Source organism: Bufo gargarizans, chromosome 3 (genome assembly GCF_014858855.1).
Source record: "Bufo gargarizans isolate SCDJY-AF-19 chromosome 3, ASM1485885v1, whole genome shotgun sequence".
Lineage (NCBI taxonomy): Eukaryota > Metazoa > Chordata > Amphibia > Anura > Bufonidae > Bufo > Bufo gargarizans.
The window spans coordinates 529,541,839-529,564,227 of record NC_058082.1 but is presented as its reverse complement, the minus strand read 5'-3'; the positions used below and the strand labels follow the sequence as shown (position 1 = coordinate 529,564,227).

Here is a 22,389-nt window from a genome sequence, read left to right as displayed (position 1 = left end):
ATCCACAGATCACAATTAGTTCAAAAGCACACCTTTTGGTTCAAAATATTTTTTTTCTTATTTTCCTCCTCAAAAATCTAGGTGCGTCTTATGGGCCGGTGCGTCCTGTACAGCAAAAAATATGATATATACTTTTGGTATCCATTATAAGCATTGGTAAGTGATCGTACCCAATCATTATTAAAGAGACTTGGGCAGATATTTTGGAAGCCACCTTGAGAGCATGTTGTATGGTTGTGAGCATGTCCCATTTGGCTGACTGGACTAGAGGCATTGTGTCAAGCTGGAGCTGGTGTTATAATTTCTTTCAATCTGACTTTCCTAACATGAAGTTGAGTCTCAATTTTTTTAGCTCTATGACAGTACTGTCTCTGCTACAGAATTAAGTGGATGCTTGGGCCCTGGCCAAATTGCTACTGGCTAACTGGACATGTAGACCGTGAAGTTGACCATCATCTTGAGATAAATGATAGGTCCTATGGATGATTTATACAGTTTTTCTTTTCTATTAAAATCCAATTACTGTATTGTCCATGTTTTTGTTTTTCATAAAAATGACCTGTTCCAATGTTAAGGGTTTTTATAGCAGATTATAAAAACAGTTAGCTTTTTTCCCTCTTTTTTTATTCTCCCTGCCGCTTGTTGTGTTCTTTCTACATGGTTATGTCCGTAACGCAATCTCATGTCTATGGCCAGTTTACTTACTTAGCCTTGATTTACAGTCATGTGAAAAAATTAGGACACCCTTTGAAAGCATGTGGTTTTTTGTAACATTTTTAATAAAAGGTTATTTCATCTCCGTTTCAACAATACAGAGAGATTAAAGTAATCCGACTAAACAAAGAAAACTGAAGAAAAGTCTTTTCAAGATCTTCTGTAAATGTCATTCTACAAAAATGCCTATTCTAACTGAGGAAAAAGATAGGACACCCTTGCCCCTAATAGCGAGTGTTACCTCCTTTGGCTGAAATAACTGCAGTGAGACGGTTCTTGTAGCCATCTACCAGTCTTCGACATCGGTCTGAGGAAATTTTACCCCACTCCTCAATGCAGAACTTTTTCAGCTGTGAGATGTTTGAGGGGTTTCTTGCACGTACAGCCCTTTTCAAGTCACCCCACAGCATCTCAATGGGATTCAAATCTGGACTTTGACTTGGCCATTCCAGGACTCTCCATTTCTTCTTTTTCAGCCAATCTTTGGTTGATTTACTAGTATGTTTTGGGTCATTGTCATGTTGCATGGTCCAGTTCCGCTTCAGCTTTAATTTTCTAACTGATGGTCTCACATGTTCTTCAAGCACCTTCTGATACACAGTAGAATTCATCGTGGATTCTATGATGGTGAGCTGACCAGGTCCTGCTGCAGCAAAGCAGCCCCAAACCATGACACTTCCACCTCCATGCTTCACAGTTGGTATGAGGTTCTTTTCTTGGAATGCTGTGTTTGGTTTACGCCAAACATGTCCTCTGCTGTTGTGTCCAAATAATTCAATTTTGGACTCATCTGTCCAAAGAACATTATTCCAGAAGTCCTGGTCTTTGTCAACTTTATCTCTGGCAAATGTCAGTCTGGCCTCGATGTTTCTCTTGGAAAGCAAAGGTTTCCTCCTTGCACACCTCCCATGCAAGTTAAACTTGTACAGTCTCTTTCTGATTGTAGAGGCATGTACTTCTACATCAACAGTAGCCAGAGCCTGCTGTAGTTCTCGAGATGACACTTTAGGGTTTTTGGAGACCTCTTTTAGCATCTTGCGGTCTGCTCTTGGGGTGAACTTGCTGGGGCGACCAGTCCTGGGCATGTTGGCAGTTGTTTTGAAAGCCCTCCACTTGTAGACTATCTTCCGGACAGTGGAATGGCTGATTTCAAAATCTTTTGAGATCTTTTTAAATCGCTTCCCAGACTCATAGGCTGCTACAATCTTTTTTCTGAAGTCCTCTGACAGCTCTTTTGCTCTCACCATGGTGCTCACTCTCACTTCAACAGTCAGGAGCACACCAAACTAAATGTCTGAGGTTTAAATAGGGCAAGCCTCATTCAACATGCAGAGTAACGATCTACTAATTATGTGCACCTGGTGTGATATACCTGTGTGAGATCTGAGCCAATTTAAGAGGGAATACATGTGAGGGTGTCCTATCTTTTTCCTCAGTTAGAATAGGCATTTTTGTAGAATGACATTTACAGAAGATCTTGAAAAGACTTTTCTTCAGTTTTCTTTGTTTAGTTGGATTACTTTAATCTCTCTGTATTGTTGAAACGGAGATGAAATAACCTTTTATTAAAAATGTTACAAAAAACCACATGCTTTCAAAGGGTGTCCTAATTTTTTCACATGACTGTAGGTGTCCAATTAAAAATCATCCTTGTTGTGGGCTCAACACTCACATGATTTTTAATACGCATTTTGAGGTCCGAATGTCCGCATAGGACATGGACTTGGCAACCGCCAGAGACAATTGTCTCAAATGGTCTTTAGGTCCATGTTCTGTTAGATATGGACCAAAGTACTGCATGTCCTGGGTCCATGCAGAAAAACAGATGATATGTTTATATGTATGGGTACCATTTTATATGCCTACCAAATTATGGGCATGTGATCTTAGACTAGTCTCTAATAAGTGGTACTTTCAATGTGGCGTGGGAGCACCAATCACAAATTGTCAGGTAGGTAGGGAGTCAAACACTGTTTCCAAAGTTAGAATTTGGAAAGAGATGGGGTCAGAATTAGGAGCCAGGAATGAATGAAGACAAAAGGCAAAAAAAAAAACAGAGCAAAGCTGGAATCACAGCACACCTAAGAATTAGCAATCTAAACCACAACAGAACGTCTAGACCAATGTTTGCCGACCAGGGTTGTCTGGAACTCTAGGCTTCTTTGGAAGCTGGTCAGAGGATTCCTACAGGAGCCAGAAGATCTGTCACTACCATCTATACAGTAGAGGTGACAAACACAAAGAACGTTTGATACCAAAGCACACAAAACACTTAAGGCTGAGTATACTGCTTGACAAGAACTATAGGATTCTTTAACTATCTCCACTCCACACTTCTATTTGTACCACAGTGAAGATGGGAAAATGTTCAGGGGGATCCCCATGGTAATATGGTTGGGAAATATTAGTATAGACAGAAAATAGAACAGTGCTAATAATCAGGCACTCTGATGCTTCTATTTAAAGAGAACATCTCACCACTCCTGACATGTCTGTTTTAGTGAATACCTGTATTCTCCGCGAAATAAGTATCCAGGAACAGCTTCCCTTATAATTATGTGTCGTGCTGTTTCTCTGTTTTTACATTCTAATTTCTATTCGAAGTTAAGAAATTGACATCTGGGTGTTGCCATTGCCCTTCTCAAATGATGTGTCACTGCACATATTCTCAAACCGTGTAGGGACACAACTCCAACCGGTAACACCCAATTGTTAATGTTTCTAGAAGTAACTGAGATGCAGCAAAATATATAATTATAAGAAAACATGCTTCAGAATAGTTGTATGATGTGAAATGCAAGTATTTACCAAAAAAAGACATGTCCGGGTTGATAAAAAGTCCTTTTGAATAGTGGCCAGATGCTCGCATGATTATTCTAATTAAAGATGAGTTGATTGACTCTAAATAAATTAAATTCATCATGAATCTAACAAATACATTTCTACAAGACTAATCCCAAATTTTGGCGATTTGCGTCGAACGAATTGCGCAAAACAGCACCCACCATTTTACTTTTAAAATCTAATACATTAGCATTAAGGTAATGAGGCAGGGAGGATGAAGACGGAGGATAACATCACCGTGAGAGAGGCCCTGCAGCCGGGCTTGCCCACAATGCTTTGTAGGCAGCCGAACAGTCAGGGGGCAGGATATAGGTTGGTCTACTAGGTTGTGTTCTAGTTGTGAAGCACGGATACTATTATGAGCTCAGCCAGTGATGTGAGAGGATGTGTCTAACAATTAACGACACAAGCCAGCCATGTTAGGGTTTGCAGGGATAGTAAAGGGATATATTTATCTAGGTAGATTGAATTAATAGGTAGATAGGTCAGGTAAGAGCGCATAAGGGCAGTTAGTGCACAAGGACTGGGTGTCTTAAAGTGAGGGCATTTTTTCCGGGCTGTGCACTAATTTATCCTTTCTGTCTCGAATCATCCATCTGTACAAGTACCGATAGAACACCGTATTTGCCAAATTTCCTCTTGCCACTGCAGCTCCTTCGGGAGGAAGTGCACCGATGTGAAGTACTGTGATTTGCGCCTCACACTCACTTTTAGCTGTTATACTCACAGGGGCAGGTGGGAATTAGGCACATCACACCAGTATATTCAACTGAAATTTCTTCGGCTTTTGCCTCCCATGTAAGAATAGAATTGAGGACAAGGAAGGAAAATCAGTGTCTATAGTACATTCTAAGATGAGGGATAAGGATTTTGGGATAGTGGGGGAAATAACATGTGAAACGTCAGGAGTAGTCTACATGCTGGAGTGCCCGTGTGGCCTCCAGTATGTGGGCCGGACAACTAGGAGGCAAAAAATTTGAGCGCAGGAGTATATAAGAAATATAAAAAGGGACCTAGAAACACAGGAGGTGTCTACCTTATAAAAGGGTTCATCAAAAGAACCCAAAGGGGTTAAAATTTATGGGAATAGAGGTAGTAAAGAGTAACTGGCGGGGAGGAGATTTTGTGACAAAGATGGATCGCCAAGAAGTTAAGTATGAGCTAGAGACAATTTAACCAAAAGGATTAAATGTCGAGTTCGACCTGACACCATGCCTTGTAGAATAGGTTAGTACATTTTACGAAAGATAGGTCCCCCCCACGAGAGGAAGTAAAGAAAAAAACCTCTATCATTTTTTTTATTAGATGTACCTACCTACCTGTGTGTTAGGACGAAGAAGGATGTGACGTTGTCTGGGGTGGAGAGCGTAGTGTGATTTTATGAATGGAGCTGTGAATGATATGAATAGGTGTGTGTACCTGCAATTGCAGGATTGGACAGAGAAAACTTTGTGATTCCCTCTTAGTGTGTAAGGTGGAGTGTTGGCTGGTTAATGAATAAAAGCAAGAGAGAAAAAGGTGATAAAATTGAATAAATTAGTGGCAGAAAATGTGGATGGTAGAAGTCCTTCTGAAAAGTGGTAGATATGGTGTGTTTTAACAAAAATTGGAAGGTTGGGGGAGGTATGAGGGTATTTAATGACGTAGCTTGGTGTTTAGGGTTACGCCCCTGATGAAGCTTACAGCGAAACCTGGGTCGGGCAGGAGTATCGGGCTGAGATTTGTTTCACCTGCTTATTTGTCAATCTACTTACAGCTTAACGCGCGTGTGAGGAGCACTCACAGTACTTCACTATTGGTGCGCTTCATCCTTCAGGAGCTGTAGTGGGAAGAGGAAATTTGGCAAATGTGATGTTCTTTCAGTACTTGTACAGCTGGATGATTCGAGACAGAGAGAATAAATTAGCAGAAAGTTGCGTGGTCCCGAAAAACATACTGACATTGTGAATCAAACGCACTTCACTTCTGGGACCTGCAGCGGTAAAACCATTAAGACTGCGTATTGGAACGTTTTTAAATTGTTGTTATAGTGAGGGCAGCTGCTGGAGCTGTTCATGTCTTGCACTGCCTTCACAAAGACCATCTCGTTTTTTATTTGCATATAGCCTTTTTTTTTTTTTTTTTTTTACAGCAACCTGTTACAAAGCTTTTACATAACCGTTTTATAGGCATATTACCAGCAGCAGCAATAGGCATATTACCAGCACCAGCAGCAGCATGTATTTAGCTACATACACTGCACAACAGTGCCTTTTTTGTCCCAAAAAACAGTTTAGATTTTGCTGCTTATAATTGCACAGGTTCAAGACATTTCAGTGCGTTGATATCAGCAGTGTGATATAGCAGGGCACATTTAGGGTCCATTCACAGTAAGTGTTTTGTGGTCCGCAAATTGCTGATCCTCAAAACATTGATACTGGCCATGTGCGTTCCGCATTTTGCAGACTGCACATGGCCAGCCTTATGATAGAAATGCCTATTCTTGTCCACGATTGTTGGTAAGAATAGGACATGCTCTATCTTTTTTGCGGGGCTGCGGAACGGAACTACAGATGTGGACAGCACACTATGTGCTGTCCGCATCTTTTGCAGCCCCATTGAAATGAATGGGTCCGCACCAGTTCCGCAAAATTGTGGAATGGATGCGGACCCAAAACTGCGGACGTCTGAATGGACCCTAAATTGCCACCGTTTTTCAGGCCAGTTGGAGCATTTTTTTATTTGAGTAGAATCAATTTGGACTATAATTCTGATATATTAGATAATTGTATAAAGTATAAATATTAATACTCCCAGTATATATTTTTACACATTATAAGATTGAGCACTGAGTGTGATTTTGAAAACAGTAATATTTACCGGGATTGTTGCATATGAAATTTTCCTCATATGCACATTCGTTTTGATTCATGAATTATGAGCTATTTCTTAAAATGTTTTTTGATAATACATTTGATTGAGTGCTTTATTCAGAAACAATACATTTTGGTAACATTTGTATGATCTAATTTACAATTTAATTTTTCCCCTATCACAAGTTCCAAATTAAACTATTTTGCCATTTATTTACCTAATTGCTGTTATATTCTTAGCACATTAAAGCAAATTTGTTACCAGTGACCTCTTTATGAAACGGTTTGCATAGACACATAGCTGTGGCTCACCTGATTAAAACTCTGTTTTTATTTTGTCGATCCAAGGTGTTGCCATTGCTCACTGACCCAAGTTCAGCTCCTTTCTATAGCCATCTGATGCTTTGCCACTGTCTGGTCCTGTCAATCAAAGTAGCCAGGTTGAGTCTGGCCGCAGAAAGGAGGCGAACGAACTTTGGTGCAACAAGAGCAATGGTGACACCTCATTTCACTAAAGGCCTAATTTGAATATTAATAAAAAGTATTGTAACTTGGGAACAGAGCCTCAGATCAACAAAAGAAGAACAGCATTTCAATTCATGTAAAAAAAAAAAAAAAAGCCCAATGTTCGACTAATTTTTTTTATGATTGCATTTTACTCTTTTGGATAAAAAAAATATAAAAATTCAATTGGGCTTTATTAAAAATATTTGCCGTTCTGTCACAAAAGGTAAACTGTTGTTCTAGCTCTGTGAATGGTACTTTCACTTTGTGCTGGTCATCTAATAACCCTTATTTCTTCATTTCTTTAATTTCATAAACACTTATTAAAGTTACGTTCTTATCAGTAAGATAAGGATTGAGCTTTGATAAATGTTTATAACATCAGAGAGCAGAGAAAAGGAGCCAGTCAGCTCCCTGCCTGACAGAGCAGAGAAAAAATTCTGATCCTGCTAATAGAGCATCCCAGCTCTGTGCAGAGAAAAGACTCCATATTTTTAATAAAGACCAGTTGAAAAAATTATATTTAGCTTATAATGAATACAATGCACTAATAAAAAAAAAATTGCCCCCAAAGGTGTACATAGCCTTTTAAAGACAATCTGCAATTGCTCTAATACCTGTTCTTTGGATTTCTAATTATTGTTAAACTGATTTTTATTTTTTTTATTTTTTTTTTTTTATAGGAACCCCGTAGTTCCTAAATGCCAACACATTCCAAAACGGCAGAATAGGAATTAAGGTCATTTAAAAATCACAGAACACATCCCCTTGAAACACATTTATAAAAGTTAATAGCAGTGTGCCTGTTCTTTTCAAGTTTCAGGCAGAACAAAAGCTTGAAGTGTTCACCCTTGGCTGGCTTACAGTACATATTAGGGAATTGGAAAAATGGCTATTAGCTAATAATGTTAATAATTGCCATTTATGCAGTGCATGTATGAATGCATTTAATTCACAATTAAAGGGGCTTCCCAGAAGTTTTAAAAATATACTAACATTGGGAAATGTGCCAAAATAAAAAAAGAATCAATACTCACCTATTAAATCCTGCACCACTCCTTTGCCAACACTCCAGTGGTTCCCAGCCATCTTTGTTTACTTGTCCTGTAGTGCTGGTATCACATACATCCATGACTACTGCAGCCAATCAATAGCTGCTGAAAAGTTTTCAAAGAACATCAGGAACCACTGGGAGCATCAATGCGGGAGTGGATTTAACAGGTAAGTATTGGATATATTTTTATTTTATGACATTTTATTCTAAAGGGGTTGTCACATGAAAAATATGCTACAGTTTTCAAACCAGCACCTGAATCTAAATACTTTTGTAATTGCATGTAATTAAAATGTTTGTATAGATACTGAGTTATTCAATAAAATGTATCTGTATAGTGCCACTTAATTTCTTATTTCTTTGACTGGCTCATTAAGAAGGACGCACATGCTCAGTTTCATCTTTCAACTGCCTCCTGAGCTGTGATAGGGAGATCACGGACACGCCCCCTTAGCTGCAGCTGAAAAGACACTCCCCCTTTGCTGTCAGCTCGATATAAACCTAGCAGAGCAATAGATGGGGAGATCTCTGGATCCATGTGAGGTACAGGGCTGGTTCTAGCTTTGTTAGAGAGCTAGTGTCATGGACTGTATAATGTCTGATTTTCATTTTTTTATTTATTATTGGGATAGCTCCTTTAAGGAAATATATAAGAAAATGACATATTATTTAAATCAATTATTTATTTTTAAACCCATTTCTTGTTCAATTAGCTTCCATTTACTGCAGTTGCCCCAAGAGCATTTATTTGTGAAAAGTACCGGGTTCACAGTATTCTGTGATTTGCAAGGCTCTTCTTGTGTGGTCATAGTAAAATATACCTTTGTAACGTGTTAACCAGTAAATAGAAGACCTAAAAAAGAGATTCCTCAGTGGTTGATACCTTTTTAATGGCTTACTGAAAAGTTGATTACAAAATTGAAGGCTTCCTCTGGCATGTTATTACACAGTATCTGAAGATTCATATATTTATACACAACAGTTAGTGTTGAGCAAATCAAAGTTAACTTGGACTTCGATACGAATTTCAGGAAAAATTTGATTCCCTGCGATGCCAAATTTCCTCGTGCTTTGTGGCAATGAATAGGTTTTCCCTGAAAGGGCAGTAAAAAAAATAAATAATAATACTTACCTCATCCATTTGAGCACAAAGAGGCCACTGCGGCCATCTTGCTTGAAGATCCCGTGTGAAATCTCGTGCGAGGTGATCTATGATGTCACCTCGCCAGCTGCGCAAGATATTAATATTGATCTCACGATCAGCGATTAATGCTGCATCTGAGGGGTTCAATGACGGAGGGCGGTGCAATCTCCGTTTCCTGTCATTGCACCCGTTATTTGCAAACAATGGAATCACGTTTTGAAGAACTTTGCTCATCTGTAACAACAGTACATAGGAATAGTGAGGTAGATGATACATGTGGTGTAAAGCAGAGCAATATGTGTGGAGGAGGAAACAGCTAGTCGTAGCAGTAAATTGTTCTAGCAGTTACAGATAAGGAGTGTGAAAGCTTTATTGTTCCCTGATACATATCCAGTCCATGAATTTGTAGAATTCAGGTCTGATAGGTAAATTCCTTGAAGGGTTTGTCAAGTTATTTTTTATTGATGACCTATCAATATCAGATCCTATACACTTGTATGGGAACAAGTCGTCCCATTGAAGTGAATGGGATGCTTAGGTGTAGTTACACCTGTTCACTGCTGCGGTAGTAACGGTAAGCAGGTAAACAATGAAGAGAAGGTAGTGCTGGCACAGCGTGCGTCTTCTCTTCAACCATCTGATCAGCAGAGGTGCCAGGTGTCTGACCCCCACCGATCTGATATTGATGCCTAGAGATGAGCAAAGTGACTTCAGATGCTACATCCGAAGTGTCTTCGCAAAAAAATGTGTTATAATGATGTATGGAGATCCTTCTTTGTACAGCATAAGAATGTACTGCTGCTGATGAGGCAAAGTCCGTTATATATAAAGTCGCGCTCAACTTCGTTGAACAACTTCAGTAATTGATTATTACAGTGAAAAACTGTAGAACCAAACTCTGCTTCGGTTCCAAGATACCACTCGGAACCAAGGCCGAGTTCAGTTCCAAGTTTTAAAGTGGTTTTTCACTCAGTTAACGAAGTTATTCAACAAAGCCTCTCACGGCTTTGTGAATAACGGACTTCACCTCATCAGAGGCAGTACATTCTGAAGCTGTACAGCGTTATAACAATTTTTTTTATGCTACATCCGATGCTCACTGTGCTAATATCTATTGGTGACCTATCTTGAGGATAGGTCATCAATAAAAATAACTTTAATGTAGAAAGACATAAATCCATGCATTTCTTATGATTTACCCTACAACTTAAACTAATTTCAGTACCTAGCTCCTCCCCACTCCTCTGTAATGCCCTTCCCCCCTCCATGCAGTGTTATTCATGCCCCACTGTGAAATGCTGTCTGGCTCCCGCACGTTACGAACACCACTGTGGGCACGGGCTTCATAGCTTGTTGTGTGCATGCCCCATAAAGCAGTAGACCACAGAACTGCTGGAAGAAGAGGAGCTGAGAGCCCATGTCCACCGGTTGGTTTTTAATGCTCTGCTTGACAGTGCATATGCATTACAAGCTGTGGAGCCGATGTCCACAGTGGTGTTTGTAATGGATGGGTGTCAAATGGCATTTCACAGAGGTTGATGAATAACATTGCAGAGAGGCAAAGGGCATTAAAGAGGAAAGGGGAGGATTAATGCATTTCTAGGACAGGTATGTTTAAAATACTGTTTTGGACCCCAACAGGATGCTGCCAGAAGCTTAATAAGTGAAAACAAAGTGATAGACTCCCTTTAATTACATAGTATACAGTATATGATTTAACATTTAAATGTTAATGTAAGTTATGTTTCCACTGTGTATCTAATGTATTTATTTCTCCCAACTAACCCTCTGCTGTAACTTTTTGTTCCTCGTAGCTGGTGTAATGCTTGTCCCAGAAAGGAGAACTCAAGATGGCTTTGAGGAGCATTTTGGCATAAATTATTTAGGTCATTTTTTACTGACAAACCTCCTATTGGACACTTTGCGGAAGACTGGGACGAGTGATTTCAATGCTCGCGTTGTCACAGTGTCATCTGCCACCCACTTTACCGGGCAGGTGAACCTCGATGATCTACAAAACAGGTAAATTATATTGAAAAGAACTGAATATAATGTAAATAAATGAAAAAAAACACAAAAAACTGTTAAGCATACTGTAAATTGGCTTCCATGCACGTATAATTGAATTGAAAACTACTACTAGACAAATGCATCAAGATTTATTTGTGTGAGGAGCACCATTGAGCACCTGATGTTTCAAACTCTATACATAGGCATATCTGTAAAGAATGAATAAATCAAGGCAAAATTTATTCTTTACAGATATACCATGACCTGGATAAATGAAAGCCTTCACACACACTCTATACATAGGCCCACGTTTCTCATTGTTTTGCACTCTTTTTTTTGGCACATTATACTCCTGAATAGTGTCAGATCTGCTGTGTGACATGTTTATTAACCATTGCACCAGAATTGATAGCCATTGGCACAGGCACATCAATTTGTGAAAGTGGTTTTCAAAAGTTGAATTATTGCTTGGCCAGTATTCTCAAACATTTATAAAATGTTTAGGCGTCAATGAGACGGTGTTCGAAAAAAGGCCACCATTTTAGCCAGTGTTTCTGGGACTTAAGAACTGATGACCTTGGTTAAGTGTTGTCCATTGGTCACATGGCCTTTGTGCAGCTGAGTGATTTGTAGTTGAGCTGCAATACCGAGCATAGCCGCTATCCAATGAATGTCTGTGTGCTTAATATACTAAGAGGCCACGGTGCTCATCTAAGGACCACGTTACCTTCAAACAGCTGATCAGATATTGATTACCTAATCCTATGCTAAAAAATACATTAGCATAACTTTAAAGGGGTTGTCCCATGAAAAATATTCTACAGTTTTCAAACCAGGCTCTGAATACTTTTGTAATTGCGTGTAATTAAAAATTTTGCATAGCCACTGAGTTATTCAATAAAATCTATCTGTATAGCGCCACCTGCTGTTGTTTTTTTCTTATTTATTTGACCTGCTCACTGAGAAGGCCGCACATGCTCAGTTTCATCCTTAAACTGCCTCCTGAGTTGATAGGGAGAGCTGAGACACGCCCCCTTAGCTGCAACAGAAAAAAAAAACACTCCCCTTGAGCTATCAGCTTGCTATAAATCTAGCAGAGCAATGTATAGGGAGATCTCTGAATCCATGTGAGGTACAGGGCTGGTTCTAGCTTTGTTAGAAAGAGGTTGTCATGGACTGTATGATGGTTGGTTTTAATTTTGACATTAATTATAGGATGACCCCTTTAACGTAGATATTGGCTAAAATTACACCACTTTTGATAAATTTGCTTTCTATTACCTATAATGTGCTCAATTTTGACGAGAGCCAAATTCAAAGACTTCTGACTCCTGCATTTTATCACACTCCGACTCCTTCATAAATTGCTCATAATTTAGTAATAACATTTTACTGTAGTAAAATGGTAAAATCTGGCTTTTTCTTTCTATAATGTAAGTAATCAGGCTATGAGGCCTAACGCTCAACATCTCCTAGCAACCATCAGTAAAAATCGTATTGCATCTGGATTGCGTCCGAATACCTTCAGGACTGTTTGGAAAACAGACAATATAGAATATGCTGCTATTCTTGCAGAGGGATTGCAGAGATGATCAGTGATAAACAATGTTAATGTGCACAGACCCACTGAAATGAATGGGTCAGGATCCAGTCCAGATGCTATCGGTTTACAACACACCTCGCATCTGGAATAGAAAACGTACTCATGTGAAAGAGACCTTAGACATTTAGGCCCCTTTCACACGAGCGAGTATTCCGCGTGGGTTGAACGCATTGCACCCGCACTGAATCCTGACCCATTCATTTCTATGGGGCTGTTCACATGAGCGGTGATTTTCACGCATCACTTATGCGTTGCGTGAAAATCGCAGCATGCTCCTCTTTGTGCGTTGCGGTGCGATAATCCACGCAACGCAGGCCCCATAGAAGTGAATGGGGTTGCATGATAATCGCAAGCATCCGCAAGCAAGTGCGGATGCGGTGCGAATTTCACGCATGGGTTCTACGTGACAGTCTATTCACTGTATTATTTTCCCTTATAACATGGTTATAAGGGAAAATAATAGCATTCTGACTACAGAATGCATAGTATAATAGTGCTGGAAGGGTTAAAAAAATAAAAAAGTTAACTCACCTTATCCTCTTGTTCGCGTAGTTCGTTCCCGGTCTGTTCTTTGCTAGCTGTGGGCTTGGGCTAAAGGACCTGTGGTGATGTCAGATCACATGCTCCATCACCATGGTGATGGACCATGTGATTGGAGCATGTGATCTGACGTCACCACAGGTCATTCAGCCCAAGCCCACAGCTAGCAAAGAACAGACCGGGAACGAACTACACGAACAAGAGGATAAGGTGAGTTAACTTTTTTATTTTTTTAACCCCTCCAGCACTATTATACTATGCATTCTGTAGTCAGAAAGCTATTATTTTCCCTTATAACCATGTTATAAGGGAAAATAATACAATCTTCAGAACATCAATCCCAAGCCCGAACTTCTGTGAAGAAGTTCGGGTTTGGGTACCAAACATGCGCGATTTTTCTCACGCGAGTGCAAAACGCATGACAATGTTTTGCACTCGCGCGGAAAAATCGCGCATTTTCCCGCAACGCATCCGCCTCTTATCCGGGCAAAAAACATGACGCCCGTGTGAAAGAGGCCTTAGAAATACACCACATTATAATAAATCCATTATATTAAATCTGAAGGTAATCAATCCAACTCACTTTTACTTAGATACGACCATTTTAGTAATTGTGGTCTTGTGTGTTGTTATTCAGTTCACATCCATCAGCTGTTTTTTTTTTGTTAGTGCAGTGCAAGGCTGCCTTATGATCAAGCATTTCTGATGGCATTTGTTAGTTGATCTAGATCCTAAGGTAGTATAAAATATTGTCCCAGCCCCCCACCCACGACCTGATATTCCCCAACTGTGTACGTTCAACACATAGAAAGTCAATTCTGTTTTGACCGAAAAACATTTGGGCCTCAGCTTAAGTGCAGAAAGAGCTGCTAATTAGTTGCTGCTGTTTCTTTCAGTAACTTCTCCCATCAGCTCATGCTGATCAAATAGAGTAAAATATATCTTAGGCCTCATGCACACGACCGTTGTGTGCATCCGTGGCCGTTGTGCCATTTTCCGTTTTTTTTTCGCGGACCCATTGACTTTCAATGGGTCCGTGGAAAAATCGGAAAATGCACCGTTTTGTAGCCGAGGCCATGATCCGTGTATCCTGTCCGTCAAAAAAATAGGACCTGTCCTATTTTTTTGACGGACAACGGTTCACGGACCCATTCAAGTCAATGGGTCCGTGAAAGAACACGGATGCACACAAGATTGGCATCCGTGGCCATGATCCGTGGCCGTAGGTTGCTTTCATACAGACGGATCCGAAGATCCGTCTGCATAAAAGCTTTTTCAGATCTAAGTTTTCACTTCGTGAAAACTCATATCCCGACAGTATATTCTAACACAGAAGCGTTCCCATGGTGATGGGGACGCTTCTAGTTAGAATACACTACAAACTTTGTACAAGACTGCCCCCTGCTGCCTGGCAGCACCCGATCTCTTACAGGGGGATATGATAGCACAATTAACCCCTTCAGGTGCGGCACCTAAAGGGGTTAATTGTACTATCATATTCCCCTGTAAGAGATCAGGGCTGCCAGGCAGCAGGGGGCAGACCCCCCCCCCCTCCCCAGTTTGAAAATCGTTGGTGGCACAGTGTGCGCCCCCCCATCGGGCCCCCCCTTCCTCCCTCTAATGTTAGAAATCGTTGGTGGCACAGTGTGCGCCCACCATCGCCCCCCCCTCCCTCCCTCTATTGTAATAAATCGTTGGTGGCACAGTGTGCGCCCACCATCGCCCCCCCCCCGCCCACCATCGCCCCCCCCCCTCCCTCTATTGTAATAAATCATTGGTGGCACAGTGTGCGCCACCATCGGCCCCCCTCCTATAGCAGTAACAACATTGGTGGCAGTGTGCGGCCTCCCATTTCCCCCCCCCCCCCCACACATCATTGGTGGCAGCGGAGTTCCGATCGGAGTCCCAGTTTAATCGCTGGGGCTCCGATCGGTAACCATGGCAACCAGGAAGCTACTGCAGCCCTGGTTGCCATGGTTACTTAGCAATAGTACAACAGTAGAAGATTCATACTTACCTGCTTGCTGCTGCGATGTCTGTGAACGGCCGGGAGCTCCTCCTACTGGTAAGTGACAGTTCTTTAGCAATGCGCCGCACAGACCTTTCACTTACCAGTAGGTGGAGCTCCCGGCCGGACACAGACATCGCAGCAGCAAGCAGGTAACTATGAGTCTTCTACTATTGTACTATTGCTAAGTAACCATGGCAACCAGGACTGAAGTAGCGTCCTGGTTGCCATGGTTACCGACCGGAGCCCCAGCGATTAAACTGGGACTCCGATCGGAACTCCGCTGCCACCAATGATTGGGGGGGGGGGAATGGGAGGCCGCACACTGCCATTAATGTTGTTACTGCTATAGAGGGAGGGGGGGGGCGATGGTGGGCGCACACTGTGCCACCAACGATTTATTACAATAGAGGGAGGGGGGGGGCGATGGTGGGCGCACACTTTGCCACCAACGATTTATTACAATAGAGGGAGGGGGGGGCGATGGTGGGCGCACACTGTGCCACCAACGATTTCTAACATTAGAGGGAGGAAGGGGGGGCCTGATGGGGGGCGCACACTGTGCCACCAACGATATTCAAACGGGGGGGGGGTGGGTCTGCCCCCTGCTGCCTGGCAGCCCTGATCTCTTACAGGGGAATATGATAGTACAATTAACCCCTTTTAGGTGCCGCACCTGAAGGGGTTAATTGTGCTATCATATCCCCCTGTAAGAGATCGGGTGCTGCCAGGCAGCAGGGGGCAGTCTTGTATAAAGTTTGTAGTGTATTCTAACTAGAAGCGTCCCCATCACCATGGGAACGCCTCTGTGTTAGAATATACTGTCGGATCTGAGTTTCACGAAGTAGCTCATATCCGACAGTATATTCTAACATAGAGGCGTTCCCATGGTGATGGGGACGCTTCAAGTTAAAATATACCATCGGATTGGAGAAAACTCCAATCCGATGGTATAAAAGAACTCCAGACTTTACATTGAAAGTCAATGGGGACGGATCCGTTTGAAATGGCACCATATTGTGTCAACATCAAACGGATCCGTCCCCATTGACTTGCATTGTAATTCAGGACGGATCCGTTTGGCTCCGCACGGCCAGGCGGACACCAAAACGACATTTTTTTTCATGTCCGTGGATCCTCCAAAAATCAAGGAAGACCCACGGACGAAAAAACGGTCACGGATCACGGACCCACGGACCCCGTTTTTGCGGACCGTAAAAATAAACTGTCGTGTGCATGAGGCCTTAGGCAGAGGATTCCTAAGGAATATTTTACCCAACAGTGCAGTGCCACCCTCACTTTAGCTCTGTGCACACTAATAAGGTATCAGTATTTTTTTAACTATAAGATGCACCTGACCATAAGATGCCCCCCTCCCCCAAGTTTTAGACAACAGAAAATTGGAAAATTTATATTTTTCAATAACTGGTAGTTTAACCCTTCCTTGGTAGTTTAACCCTTTAGATACCTGATTTTTCCATTCACATATCCATATAAGGGCCATTTTTTTGTGGGACAAGATGTATTTTTCTAAGGCCACCATTTAATATAACATACAATGTAGTGGTAAGCAGGGAAAAAAATTCCAATGTGGCGGAATTGGAAAAAAAACATAATTCCTCCACCATTTTACGGGTATTGTCCGTACGGCATTCCCTCTGCTGCAAAACTGACCTCTGCTCTTCATTCTCTGGGTCATTCTGTGTGACTTTTTGATCACATTTGATTACATTTTTATTTAGGTAAGAAAATCTATGAAAAAATGCCAAATTGGCCATTTTAATATTTTTTTCTGTTATGCCATTCGCCGTATTGGAAAAATATTTTAATATTTTAATAGTACGGAAAAATATTTTAATATTTTAATAGTACGGAAAAATATTTTAATATTACGGAAAAATATTTTTATATTTTAATAGTACTGGCGTTTTCGGATGTAGTGATGCCCATGATTATATTTTTTGTGTATTTAGTTTTTTATTCTATGGAAAAGGGGTGATTTAAATGTTTTATATTTTTATATATATATATATATATATATATATTATATTTACATTTAAAAAATAAATAATTTTAAAATGTTTTTGTAGCCAGTGTTTGAGGCTATAATACTCACATTATTGCCATTCGCGGTCATTAACCGTGGGTCTCTGCTGTTTGAAACAGCAGTGACCCGCCGGCCATGGTGCCCGCTGCTCCAGAGCAATACATGTTAATTAAGTGGATGGGTCAATGTCACAAACTTTAATAACTTAGGGGAGAGGGAGCTAGTTTACAGTCAGCTCCTTTTCATCCTATTGTGTCATCTGCTGGCCATGAAATCAAACCGCAATGGTGGATGTGGTTGCATGATTGGACTATGAACACAATAAATATGACAAGTTACAATGCACTGCACAATGCAATACCAACTGTGTAATCCTCTTCTTCTTACTGGTCTAACTCCTTCCACTGGGGATATCATTAAAGGTCCTTTGGCTACACTAATTCCGAGATTTTATGTATTTTCCTGCTGCCTGGGGAGTGCTGTGTTTCAACTCTCTCATTGATCCAGCAAAGTACATGTACGACACTGGAGCGATAGGAAAACATGCCGCCCGCTCGTAGATTTTTGCACAATCGCTTAAACCACAAAAATTTGCGACTTTGACTCTGCACTATGCTCGCCAGTTTTCAGAAAGTGGGCGTGTTTTCTTATGTAAATGAATCTCTAGACAAATTTACTATTGCGACAATTTAAACAGTCGCAAAAAAATTCGCAAAATCACTCCAGTGAGGACCATGCTTATTTTTATGCGACTTTTTAAAAGAACATGCAACTTTTTCGTAAAGACGTGCGACTTTTGTAAAGCCACTTTTGTAAATGTGGTTTGACGGTAGCAGTTTATCCGTCAAGTAAACGGATAAACTGCTACCGTCAAACCACATTTATTACAGTCTTAAAGAGCCGATCATAAATCTGACTTGGCTAAAACTGACTTTAGCCATATGTGAAAGTGGAGTGAGCTGTCAGAGTAAATCTGGCCCCAAGAGTATTGAAGCTGCAATTATTATTTTGGGCAGCAGGTGGCAGGCCAACATAAGAAATTAGTAATTCTCAAAACAAATAATGGATGTAAAAAATCCATGATGGTTCAGAATAAAAAAAAATAAATATGGATTTTGTTGGCTCAAATACAAGCTTCAAAATCATTTTTAAAAAGTAAAAAAAATATAGAAGTTTAAATCACCCCCCTTTCTGTACAATGTACAATAAAAATTAAAATAAAATACATAAATAATAAAAAAAAATCATGGGTATCACCGCGACTGAAACGCCTGTATTATTAAAATATAAAAATATTTTTCCAATACGGCGAATGGCATAATAGAAAAAAGGGTCAAAATGGCCAATTTGCCTTTTTTCATTGCTTCTCTTAACTAAATTTTTTTAAATAAAATGTTATCCAAAAGTCACACACACTCTAAAATTGTATCAATAAAAATTACAGAATGTCCCACAAAAAATTTGCCCCAACGCAGCTCAGTAGATAGAACTATAAAAGAGTTAGGGGGGTCAGAATAAAAAAAATTAAATTCTTAAAGTTTAAATGCCATGGGAACAAAACCCCTGAAATGGTGGAGGAATTGCTTTATTTATTTTTTTCAATTTAACCCCATTTGAATTTTTTTTCCCTACTAAATTGTAGACCATATTAAATGATGGCATTAGAAAGTACAACATGTCCTGCCAAAAAAAAACAAAAAAAACCTGATACAGCTATGTGCACGGAAAACAATAAAAAAGTTATGGCTTTGGAAGATAGGAAAGAAAAAACAAAAAAAAAACGCAAAAATGAAAAAACATCCTAAACCAGTATCCTAAGGGTTAAAGGGGTGGTCTCACTTCAGCAAATTATGTTTATTATGTAGACAAAGTTTATTCAAGGCTAATACTAATACTAACATACTGTGATTGTCCATATTACCTCCTTTGCTGGCTTGATTCATTTTTTCATAGCATTATACACTGCTCGTTTTCCAGGGGTTACCCTTTTAAAGGGGTATTCTGGTTAGATTAAGTTATCACCTATCCACAGGATAGGAAATAACTATTTGATTGGTGGGGGCCCTACCGCTGGGTCCCTGGCTGATCACAAGAATGTTGGCCCCGTACACTCAGTAGCCCCCCTGAAATAAAAGGAGCAGCCGGTCGGGCATGCATGTGGCAGCTTCATTCATTTCTAGGGGAATTCCGAAGATAGCTGAGTGCTGTGTTCGGCTCTCTCCTGAACTCCCATAGAAATGAATAATGCGGCCACGGGCATGTGCAACCAGCTGCTCCAATTATTTACATTTTTTGTAATCCCTTTGCCTCCCAGTAGCTACCATCTATATTAAACTTCCCCCATCTTTTATTATAAAACATAGGTATAAAATTCAAATTTTTCTAATCATTTTTTCATCAGAAATTTTTGAAAACCCATAATTTACGCTTCTAATCCCTCAAATATGTTCTTTCTTACTCCTCTACTACCTTTCACTAAATATAAAAAAAATATATATATATCCCTTCCATTTTACCTTTTGCACAATATACCCTTCTAAATAATATAGAAACACATCCAGAACAGCAAGACCTCCCTTTTCTATCGGGAGCACAACATATGTTTGCTTCAATCTAACCCTCTTGCGGTTCCAGATGATCTTATCTATCACTCATATAATGTTTCTAAATCAACATTTCCCAGTCCAAATTGGGGCATTCCATAAATAATAATTAAACTGAGGTCATAGAATCATTTTAAACAATTCTATCAGCCATTGTGAAGGGCATTTTGCGCTATATCTTGATTTTATATGTAAACTTTGTCAGGACAGATTTAATATTTATCTCCAAGTATTCACTAGAATTGGCCAATATTTTTATCCCAAGATATGTAAAATTATCCATATGTCCAAGAACATTTAACCTATGTTCAGATATTTCAAAACTTGGGTCTAGTGCTAGCAGAACATAACTCCTCCATCTTTTCCATTACATATCCTACTGAATAATTATTAAAAAAAATTAAAAACAGAACATCCGCATACATACCGGTAGTTATTTTACCCTGGTTACCTCTTTGGTACACCAAATCCCACCACTGTAGAATCTTTCTGAATCATAACCGCAAGAGGCACAATTTCAAATAGCAGTGGGGAGAGAGGACATCCCTGCCTCACTCCTCTCCCCATTCTAAAAAAAAGAGTAGCTTTGGCGCCATCAACCAAGATATAAGCTTTCAAGTTTTGATAAAGGATTTTTACCCATTTAATAAATTCAGGCTTAACTCCCATCTTCTCGTGCACACACCAGACCCATTTCTATTCTACACTGTCCAAGGCATCAATCACTGCTGATTGATGCCTTGGACAGTGTAGAATAGAAATGGGTCTGGTGTGTGCACGAGAAGATGGGAGTTAAGCCTGAATTTATTAAATGGGTAAAAATCCTTTATCAAAACTTGAAAGCTTATATCTTGGTTGATGGCGCCAGTGCTCCTCTACACATGCCTATTGCAGGAATATTTTATCATTAGTGTTTTTTCCCGCCATAAATCCACATTGATCCTTATCATTTACTATTGATTTTTGAACCCTCTCCAGCCTTTTACACAAAGCCTTAGCATATATTTTACAATCGCTATTTAAGAACGAATTGGTCTATATTAACCTGGATTTTTTCTATTCTTATCCTTCTTTGTTATTAAGACAATATTTGCCTCATACATTGATTCTGGAAGCTTATTGTTTTCTAAAGCATGTGTTACCATTGTCCACATATGACCCATTATTGCCTCTCGGTCTTTATAGTCCATAGTGGACTTTTAGTCTTTATAGATTTTCACAGGAGGACCATCTGGGCCCACTGTTTTACCCTGTGGTATACAATCAAAGCAGATTCTAGTTCTGTCAGTTGCATAGGCAGATCTAACCATTTCCGCTGTTCCTGTGTAATTTTAGGGGAACCCACATCCACCAAATACTTCTCCAACTCTCCACTACTACACTCTAACTTAAGGCTGTATTGGACAGCCCGATTCTGCCGGCAATTGTGGGGAAGGAAGCATTCCTTCCAAGCAATCACCTGCTCGCTAGTGGAAGAGACCGCTGCTATTATGCAGCGATCTCCTCCACAGCATAGGGAGGAGCGATCATTATACCATCGCACGTCCTCATGCTGTCCAGTTGTTTGTCGGAAGCAGATCATGATTAGACATCACAATCTGTCACTGACAAACCATAATTTGTAAACCTTTCAAAATATTTGGATTGCCCTGTGAATGAGCAACTTCAACCTGAAATCAGCGGCAGTATTACACTGCCAGTTGATCTCTACCGTGCTTTCATATAAACGCTCCTTAGCAATGATTGGCCCTACAATCGCCTGATGTAATACAAGTTTTAGAAGCAGATCCTATGATTTCTTTTTAAAACCCATCCAATTCACTTTTTGTTTTCTGCTATTTTCTAACAGTGTTAACCAATAAGGCTACTTTCACACTAGCGCTTGATCGGATCCGTTCTGAACGGATCCGGTCATATTAATGCAGACGGAGGCTCCGTTCAGTACGGATCCGTCTGCATTAATAACTTAGAAAAATTTCTAAGTGCGCAAGATGCCTGAGCGGATCCGTTCAGACTTTCAATGTAAAGTCAATGGGGGACGGATCCGCTTGAAGATTGAGCCATATGGTGACCTCTTCAAGCGGATCCGTTCCCATTGACTTACATTGTAAGTCTGAACGGATCCGCTCGCCTCCGCACGGCCAGGCGGAAAGCTGAACGCTGCAAGCAGCGTTCAGCTGTCCGCCTGTCCGTGCGGAGGCGAGCGGAGCGGAGGCTGAACGCCGCCAGACTGATGCAGTCTGAGCGGATCCGCTCCATTCAGACTGCATCGGGGCTGGACGGAGGCGTTCGGGTCCGCTCGTGAGCCCCTTAAAACGGAGCTCACGAGCGGACCGACGAACGCTAGTGTGAAACTAGCCTCAGAATTAATCTTGTATACCCAATTATCATAAACAAAAGGAACCCTCAAATCCATTGAGATAGGGGTTTGATCTGAAAGTCTCCTGTAGCCTACTTAACATTTTT

The 22,389-nt window shown here is 40.5% G+C and overlaps 1 protein-coding gene across 1 annotated transcript in view; it reads left to right on the top strand.

Annotated features, from left to right (window-relative positions):
- DHRSX (dehydrogenase/reductase X-linked) overlaps positions 1-22,389 on the top strand; it is a 396,361-nt gene that overhangs the window by 278,029 nt on the left and 95,943 nt on the right. Inside the window, exon 5 of the mRNA XM_044284034.1 lies at positions 10,927-11,134. Within this exon, the coding sequence (XP_044139969.1) occupies positions 10,927-11,134 (208 nt within the window). The remainder of the gene's footprint in view (positions 1-10,926; positions 11,135-22,389) is intronic.